Below are 9,788 nucleotides of genomic sequence, written 5' to 3' on the forward strand. Positions count from 1 at the left end.
CATAGTTTGCGACCTCGTGGTAGTTTGCCATCTCTGAGGTTCCGGGTTCAATTCTCGGCTGCGTCAACGTAGAAAAACTAACTTTTCTATATCGACGCTGAGAATCATAACAATACATGAGAATCACTGATGCGACATTTTGTTAAATTTTACTGTAGCGGATTTTAAAGTTGTTTTTTAAGAAATAAAGTCGTCACTTTTTTTCTAGAGACTTTAGACGGACGAACATGTTATTTAAAATTTGAATAGCATTAACTACATTCCAAAAGTAAAAAATGCTTCTTAAATAAATACTATCGCTTACTTTTGAAGCCGGTTTTTTTTTAATAAAAAAGTTAATTCTTCAAATCAATATGAATCCGATTATAACCTTGATTGTTCCACATTATGTTTACAATCTGTAGGTATGTACAACTAAAGTAATTATATAACAAACGCTCCAAGCGGCGTGTCTAACATTGAAGCACCGAACAGGCAGATTGACTATTTTCCATCCCTCTGTTCATTTGAATTCCCTGCTATGATCCCCTGGTGGTATATATTACACCAGAAGGGCGTGATAAAGAAAAGAGATTTTAGGGATTAACTACCGTTTAAACAAATGTAGTACACATGTGAGTTAAATTGAGCTGTAGGGCTAGCACGATAGGGCGCGAATAGCGCGAGTGCGACATAAAGCGCGAGATACTGCTATTCTCGCATAGATATATCGCGCTTTATGTCGCTCTCGCGCTAGTCACGCATCATCGTGCTAGCCCCACTGCTCTCTCAAGCATACGAAGTACAAGCGGGAACAAGCAACGCTTCATTAGACTTTACAAATAACACTTTATGTCCAGCGGCATTGACACGGAAAAGCGTTTATTATATTATATTATAAATAGCGTTTTTGTAATGGGATAGTATCGACTGTATTAATTTAGCCAAAGCGACTGGACCAATTAGAAAAAAAAAACAATAGAACTATTTATAATTATTAATACAAAGATCGAGCACTCAGAAAAAATAACTTCGATCCGGCCAGATTCGAACCGACGTCTTCTAGCATACCGTGCTAGAAGACGTCGGTTAAGCCAACCAACTAAGCCACGGAACGAACCAGCGGATCTCACGAATTTTTCTATGTGCTTGCGTCGCATCTTTGTATTTGGTTTTTCAACGACTTTTTAGCCGTTGCGCCATCTATGAGAAATCTATGATATTTCGTCACCCAGTTACCTTTACAGCTGCCAGCCCCGGTTAGAGATGTCGCTATTCATTGTATTTAATTTCTTATTGAATTGATATTCAATTATTTTTATGTGAAATTACTCCAATAGTTTGTTATAATTATTAATACAAAGATCGAACACTCAGAAAAAAATCTATCTTATAAATTTTTTTCAATATTTCTGACGAAACACACTTTGACGAACTTGTCAACGGTCAAACGTGATGATGAATGGTTAATTATTTAATGAATAACCACGAAGATTTTATTACAATAACAATCTGTATAAATTGGTGCCGTTGATACTTTTGTATGGATAGATCGAAGTCTGCGAGTTCCTTTAGAATATACTATATACAGGGTTAAAAATATTATTTATTGTAAACAGTTATAGACATATAGAAACTAAATAACGTAATTTCAAACAAATATATGTATATACATATATTTGTATGTATTTTTACGGGCTACCTTAGTATTACGCTTGTTCGTTACGTTAATTTAAATTCACATTTATAATAGTTTTCATTAGAAATCAAATATTGAACTGTTGTTTTTACATTAAGTATTATACAGTTGGTAAATAGTTTATCATGGTCTGCCTTACAACTTTGTTTTACGACCTATTATATATTTCAAAAATCCTATTTCTAGCATTTTTATGTCACTGAGATATGTTTCAAATGTTCAATAATTAGACTAAAACGCGTAATAATATTACTTAAAATTCATCATTTGTAAAGCACATTTTGAAACTAATAAACCAAATTACGTAACATTACGTTTGAACTGAGAACTGTCTCCGACATTACATGTGCTTATATTGTCTAATGCTAATTGTAGAATTTTTTAATACTGTTTACAGATTTCCAGAAATAAACAATAATATTAAGTACGGTTATTTAGATAAATAATAGAAAATATTATCATTTGCTGGCCGACACTAGCTTTACCTGGAAATATGTGCTTTTTGTATATGTTTACTATTATAAACAACATTAAAATTTACTACATATACATATTTATGTAGGATGAGGTGGGATGTTCTTCTGCGTAATAAAATCTTAAAAGAAGAATGGCGGCATCCCGTGTCTATTTGTGACCCAGTGTTTTTGACGACGTGCATTAAGAAGACCTGTCAATACTTGTGATACATTATCAAAGCATCTAAAACGCTAATTGAGTACAGCCTGTAGAAGCTGGAGTTATAAAGTTTATATATGTAGGTTATGTTTACATTGTCTTGTATTTCGCTTCATTGTTTGTTCCTAGTAGCAGAAAACAAAAACAAGTTTTTTTAGCAGAAAACAAAAACAAGTTTAAAAAAAAACTATTTTTCAGGACATTGAACCTTATTACCCTTTTTCTGAATTAAGCAAATTACGCTCAGCGTTTGCTGAACCGGATGGCGGTACCAACTTAGAACGTGTTTTAATGACTTAGATCATTCTTTCCCTGGTCTCTTCTTACATGTTTATATAGAATAGAATAGAATATAATAGAATAGACATTTATTGCAACGCCACAACATATAGATACAAAAAAAATATTGATACTACTTAGACAAGCAAAACAAAACAAAACGACGTAATAAACAAAATTAAAATAAAATGAAATAAGACAATAACAAACAAAGAGCAAAACAGAAAAATACTAAATATAACAACTACAAATGTTGTACTGTCATGTGTGCGGTTGTGGCGTACGCAAAAGGACTTCATTCAGCTTATGCCACAGCCGCAATTGACTGTGGCGCTGGTTTTCAATGAGCCCTGAGCTGAGATGAGTGACGGACGTGTGTGTCGCAAAATAAAATAAACTACTTAAATAATTGCGTATGTGTTCTTTGTACGTTGTGTTAATGCTGTGTGTTATATGAGATTTTTATGTACGCAATATCATAATAAATAATGGATCCTTATATGAGTTAACAATATGGTATTGATCATCAATTATTAGTACCATATAGGTACGCCATTATTGACCATTGTTTTCTGCCTAGAATTAAAGTGGGCGAATGATTTCATTCCTCTTCCTAGTAAGGTTAAGGTTTAAATTCAACACTATGCCGCTTACAATAAGAAAGATCTAAAGTAATTAAATGTTTTATTGAATGTTTCACCACCAGCGGACCTCACGAATTTTTCTATGTGCTTGTTGTCGGATCTTTATATCTGGTCTTCTGGTTCGTTCCATGACTTAGTTGGCATAGCGTCTGGCACGGTTTGGTAGAAAACTTCGGTTCGAATCCAGCTGGATCGAAGGAATTTTTTCTAAAAGTTCGATCTTTGTATTAATAATTATAACGATCTAAAGTGTTAAGTTAGATGTGCCCTTGATTGTACTTATAACTTCAATTTCTAAGTTACGTAAGTTATTTCTAAGTTACATATTGAACATATTGTTAATTTCGAAGAAGTTTGAAACACCCTATTGGCGCTGGGCTAGCATGGCGGACTATAGCATAAAACCTCCTCCTTAGAGGAAGAACGTGACCCGAAGGAGGATGTATAAAGAGTTGATGAAGCATGTTATCAGCAGGTTGCTATTACATTGTTTTAAATTAGTACAAGAGGTTTATATTGAACGATGAATTACTGACCTAAATACTTCTCAAAATAACTTAAACAAATTCCATTCATTGATTCTACCACATTGAGACACTCGTACTATATCAGATAACAATGAGTTCAAGGAGGATATGACCTTGCCAAGATAATGAGCTGAAATATTTTTAAATTTTTCAATGTTGATTACTTGTCTTATATTCTTACAAGTATTTGTTGGTATTTTCTCAATAAACTTTTGTTCAAATGTTCTCAAACACAATACGCTTTCAGGACATTATATACTGCTTAAATAAATACTTACCCAACTATTTACTATTTCAGATAAATTATATATTATAACGTATTATCAACACGTAAACTATGCCGATAAACAGTATATAAAAAAGATGACCGGAACAATGGAAAACGACAAACTGAATGGCGACTGCGCAGACGATGGAAATCTTAATCAAACAGAAGAAGACATGAACAAAATTAACGCCCTAAAGTCAGAGAAAATTGAACCTGAATTGTACAACAGGGAAGACTCAGAATCTCCTGTAGATAGAGTGAAATTTGCGGGACTTGGCAGTATCGACAGTATATGTTCTGAAGAATCCGAGGACGACGAAATTCCTCCCATACCGGATGGAGGATGGAGCTGGGTGGTTGTAGCAGCATCATTTATAGTCACCTGCGTTGCTGACGGACTATGTTTCTCTTTTGGAGTCCTCCATTTAGCATTCAAACAACATTTCAAGTCTAAAGAATCAATGACATCTCTAATAGGCAGCTTGTTCTTGGCCACTCCTTTAATAGCTGGACCTATCATGAGTGCTTTAGTCGATAGATTTGGATGTCGAGGCATGACTATGATCGCTGGTGTACTTTCTTCTATAGGATTTTTACTTTCATCTGTTAGCAATTCAGTAGAAATGTTATGTTTAACGTTTGGTTTCCTATCTGGATTAGGAATGGGAGTGTTACATGTGACTGCAGTAGTGTCAGTGGCATTTTGGTTTGACAAAAAGAGGAATTTAGCTGTATCACTCGCTTCGTGCGGTTTTGGAGTTGGAACGTTCATCTTTTCACCACTTGTTAACTGGTTAATAGAAAACTATGGTTGGAGGAGCACAATAATAGTTCTAGCCGGTGTTCTGTTGCATATGTGCGTATGCGGCGCAGTAATGAGAAACCCGGAGTGGTTGGAAGTTAAGGAGAGAAAGGAGCGTAAGTTGTTAAAGAAATCACGGTCTCGCAGAACGTCTAGTGCTGGGTCGACCTCTTCGAGGTCTGTTGGGGGAGAGTCCGTGTTTCTGACTGCGGAAGAATTGAAGTCTTTATTAAAAAGCGGAAAGAGTCCAGATTACATTCTGGCTACCTTGGCATCTTCTATAGCGGAGGCCGAGGAACTGGAGGCTACGACACAGATGAACGTTGAAAACTCCTTACTGAGGATGCATTCTGCTATTCATTTACCCACTTTTGTGCAACAGAACGAAAAGGTTAGCAAACAAATCGTAATCACTACTTGAAGTTTATTAAGTACAATGTTATTTCATAGTTCAAAGCAACTGTGTAGTACAAACTAACTTTATTATTATCGAGTTCTTAGGTTATCGCGATTGTTACACATAGGAAATGAAACTATTTTTCCGGATTTAAATCGCGTATATTTGTTTTTTCAAACAAACCCTTTGAAAAAATAAATATACGCGATTATAATAACTAAGAATAACTTTATTATTGTTATTTATTATCTTGTTATAGTAATATGTGCTTTATATAATTTTCAAAACAGCGCAAATTATATTGTAAGACACAATACTACATAAAGTAAAGGTAATGGCATAAGTAATCTCTTTTTAGGTTCCTCCAGAAGTAATAGAAAATCTAATGGAAGACACTCGTCTATACAACATAATCATACAGAACTACCCCGATCTAGTTAATAGGAGGAAATCCGCCGTCCAACTCAATGTTGAAAAACCTCCTCCTGGTTCCGTAATAACACCTGCTAAACTACCAGTAGAGGTTTTTGTCAAAGTTAAAAATGTAAAAGAGAAAACACCAGACGAAGATAAAGAAAACAAAGACGTAAAGCAAAATAATGTTCAAAATAAAGAAAATGAAAATACAGGTTTAACTTCTAGTCAAATGGAAGAAGAATCGACAAATGTTAATAATGACTCGAGGACAATGAAAAATACAGTTGGTCCTGATAAAAAGCCTCAAGCAAAACCTCAACCGAAACCTCAACAAGGATGGATCAGGCAAATTTCAGGCGATCACCACTATTTAAGGGAGTTGCCTTTGTATAGAAATAATATGGTTTACAGAGGAGCGATGATGAACATACCTAGATATAGACTAAGAGCTGCATCGATGCCGGACATGTATAGAAATTCTATGTGGTCTATGGCTTCATCTGTTGATATGGTAAATATCTACATCTCGTTACTCTGACCCAATATCTACTCTTCCACTTTCTTTTCAAGATGTTCATGACCACAGATATATTTTAGTAGCAATCGAGCTCCTTGTGAAAGAGTTCGTCCAAGGAAGTACTACCTTGTCTATTTCTGCTGCCCCAAGCAGTAGCGTGAGCTTTACTGCGTTCTGGTTTTGAAGGGTACGAGTACTGGTGAAATTACAGGCACATGAGACGTGTCGGGTGCAGTGGTAGTGCCTCTCAGATCTTTGTGATTTAAAGTTCTGTGGTACTGCAACTGTTATGGACAGGCGTGTCGCTTACTATCAGGTGGACGACTTGTTCGTCTCGTCACTTATTATTATAAAAAAACAACTATTGATTTGAAATATAATGTTCGCTTTTTGTCTTTAAATAAAGAGAAACTCGAAATTTGTACGTTTCTTTAATTGTATGCAAATTTCAACTTTTCGATGTCAAAAGCAAAGTTTGTGCAAGGACATAAAATTTTTCATGTTTTTATGAACGAACCGAATTAGAAAATAAGACATTATACAATGTACTTATGTGCAAAATGACATTTTTATTCTATTTTTTTCTTTTTCAGACCATATGGGACCGTGTTCTCGAAGTAGCAAAGTCAATATTCGACGTGCGTATGCTCACAGAGTTCCACTTCGTGCTGTTTAACGTGTCGTCTATTATCATGGCCGTTTGGTCCATCGTACCTTTCTTCTACCTCAAGTCGTATATGGTAGAGAACGGCTCTAAGGGGGGTGAAGTCATGACAAGTATTACAGGTGCTACGAGCGGAGTTGGCATTGTAAGTACCAGCTTTAGCTCTAGTGGTTTTGTGGCTTTTAATTGTCAAATTTCAAAATTCACAAATTCATAGCCCTCTGGTTATACATATTTTCCTTTTACGTGGTCTTAGGATCTTGGTATGATCCCCGAAAGAACCAAATTAGAGAACAAGCTTTTCAGGTTTGGTCACGACCATCGTCCTTCTGAGTCTGTAGTTAATTGATATATTATGCATGAAGTAAAGGAAATAATATACGAAAAGTTTCTTACCTTAGCTCTTCTACTTAATGGTAGATAATTTTATCCAGCTTCATGTCATGGAGGCTAAAAATGTTTCCCCTTTGAGAATGTAACAAATTATATTTAACCTAAGTTACTAGTATCCAGTTACTGGTATCTGTTTACGGAGATATTCTATTCAATTTAGTAATATACACAATTATTCCTTTGGAAAGTAGCTTGTAGTGTTCTGGCCACCAGAGGCTTCAACGAGGTGACCCGACAGCTCCTTATCAGGAGTTTTACCAATGGTCCCCGCAGAACCTGATTTTTCACCGCAAATGCACAAAACGATACATATATTTATGTTACAGACAATTTTCTGGTCAACCTAAACAGACTTTAACCAGGCTTATCAGAAAACTAAACTTTTCAGGTGTTCCTGGGCTGGGCAGGAGATAGACCCTGGATGAATGTGTCTAAAGCATACGCATTATGCCTCATTCTTTCTGGCCTATCAGTTGCCGCGTACCCTCCATTCATCGACAACTACTGGGCTTTGGTTGTCATATCCGCAATCTTCGGGTTCACTTTCGCGAGTTCCTATTCCTACATACCAGCGATATTGATGGAGCTAATGCCAATTGATTATTTCACTGTTGCGTATGGCTTGATGTTGCTGAGCGAGGGTATCGGACATTTGGCAGGACCACCAATTGCTGGTGAGATTTAGATATAGATGGCTAAATTTGAAAACCACTTAACTCCGTTTTTGGACGAAATCCATTTACTCTTGACCTTTTTCAGAGCTATGATCTGTGGTATGGAAATTAGCAGTCCTTTGGTCCATGGTTATGATAAAATGGGTAGAATATACTCAAAACGTATGATGACGATTTATAGTGCACATATAAAACAAATAACGTTTCAATTTCAGGTAGTATCTATGACCTAACAAAAACTTGGGACCTGACATTCTACATCGCTGGCATCTGGCTGATTATATCAGGACTGTGCGTGGGAGTGTTGGCGTATACCAACAACTTCAGGATATGCGGAAAATCCGCTCTGCTGAATGATGAACATGAAGAAATGAAGAAGAAAGTGGCTGATGATGTGTGAAAAGCTGTAATGATGACAAGCTTCGCTTGATTATAAAAGCGTCAACTCACCAAGGCAATGGCTGACAAGATTTGGAAGAATTCTACAGTGCTCTACAATTGAACATTGATGACAATACATAACTTTTATCGTAGCAGATAACAGATATTAGGAAAGTTTTTTGAGGCCACATATTTTTATATAACCACTTGACGTCTTGAGTTGTAGTTTGCGTCAAACTTGTTCTGTGAACGAGTTATATAAAATTGTTTATAATTGTAAGTTTTTTTAGAAAAAATAAACCGACCTCAAAAGTTTGTGGAATTACATCCATTTGCCAAGTTTTATTGAAATTGAATTTATTGAGATTGAAATCGGTTAACGGAAAGTGGGTGAAATCTAATAAACCGGCTTTATCCTCCTTGCGCAGCATCGGATTCATATTCTTTACGAATCCGAGACTGTACCAGCAATGTAGAAAACTCCGACCCACTTTGGATGTCGCGTGTATGCCTAGAGATAAAATGATCTTTGTGATATTTCGAACCGTCATTATTCGTATTCGGAACTGGGGGTCTACTCTCCTCCGTCAGACGTCCGTCCGAAAAAATAACTGTCAAATAAGTAATATTTGACCAAATTAAAACACAACGTCAAGTATGAAGCTTCACTCGCATCATGCGTCACTCGCACCCCCTGATACGAATCGGCTGCACAAACGCTCTTAGAGGTTTAATTTTTTTTTATTTAAATGAAACTACTAAGAACTGAGATACTTAACCCTTTTCCAACAAAGTAAGAATCATCAAAATCAGTTAATAGATATCGGAGTAATGTAAAAATACATACAAAAATTACAATCGAATTGAAAATCTCTTTCTTTCTTTAAAATCTGTTTTAACAGCTATACGTACGATTTAGAAATATGTAAGTAATGCGAGTAATTTAATTACAATTTGAAAATAGAATGACTTCAACTGTCTTTTGATTTCCACAGAACAATAAATACAGTAGAAGTGCTTAGTTTGTGTAGGACGTGTGCCAACAGTACGCGGAGTTCCAGGTATGTAAGCTCAGTACGCCATTTCCAAGTGTGGAGTGCAAAAATGGTTGTCGAACTTGTAATAACATTATCAGCACATTGATTAAAATTTCAATATAAAATTAAAGCGTTATAACATGCAATAATAAGTATCGAACATTCAACGATATGCCAACTGGGTAAAGTTTAAATTACATTAACAGCTCAGAATTTGTTATTTCTTTTTAAATTAGAAACTACGATTAATCATCATCAAGATTGCGTAGTGTTTCAAATTATGTATTTGTGAATATTGGCGACAGTGGTTCTGATGGTAATAACTCTGTACATTATTTCGCTAAAGACCAAAGTACCTAATGTACGTTCCAGGTGTTAAGTATGCAGGCTTAAAAAAATAATTTACAAGTCCATGTGATGTACTTAATGGTGTTG

The 9,788-nt window shown here is 35.6% G+C and overlaps 1 protein-coding gene across 2 annotated transcripts; it reads left to right on the forward strand.

The window, feature by feature from the left end:
• Positions 1 to 4,145: 4,145 nt before the first annotated feature.
• LOC113239066 (monocarboxylate transporter 14-like) lies at positions 4,146 to 9,758 on the forward strand. Of its 2 annotated transcripts, XM_026475934.1 has the most exons (6): positions 4,146 to 5,264; positions 5,629 to 6,198; positions 6,798 to 7,013; positions 7,650 to 7,668; positions 7,921 to 7,935; positions 8,151 to 9,758. In XM_026475934.1, exons 1-6 carry the CDS (start codon positions 4,167 to 4,169, stop codon positions 8,333 to 8,335), a joined length of 2,103 nt encoding a protein of 700 aa, XP_026331719.1. In that variant the 5' UTR covers positions 4,146 to 4,166; the 3' UTR covers positions 8,336 to 9,758. The 2 variants fall into 2 exon arrangements, with proteins under 2 accessions (XP_026331719.1, XP_026331718.1); XM_026475933.1 differs by having other exon boundaries at positions 7,650 to 7,935; positions 8,151 to 9,751.
• Positions 9,759 to 9,788: the final 30 nt, after the last annotated feature.

The sequence above is a fragment of the Hyposmocoma kahamanoa genome, unplaced genomic scaffold (assembly GCF_003589595.1).
Source record: "Hyposmocoma kahamanoa isolate Upper Pololo Valley unplaced genomic scaffold, ASM358959v1 99347, whole genome shotgun sequence".
NCBI classification, from domain to species: domain Eukaryota; kingdom Metazoa; phylum Arthropoda; class Insecta; order Lepidoptera; family Cosmopterigidae; genus Hyposmocoma; species Hyposmocoma kahamanoa.

Bases quoted from the DNA above. Each gene is read 5' to 3' on its own strand.
- LOC113239066 (XM_026475933.1), top strand. From the start codon at position 4,167: ATGACCGGAACAATGGAAAACGACAAACTGAATGGCGACTGCGCAGAC. The intron at 5,265-5,628 runs GTTAGCAAACAA...ATCTCTTTTTAG, and splicing joins TTGTGCAACAGAACGAAAAG to GTTCCTCCAGAAGTAATAGA. The intron at 7,014-7,649 runs GTAAGTACCAGC...TAAACTTTTCAG, and splicing joins CTACGAGCGGAGTTGGCATT to GTGTTCCTGGGCTGGGCAGG.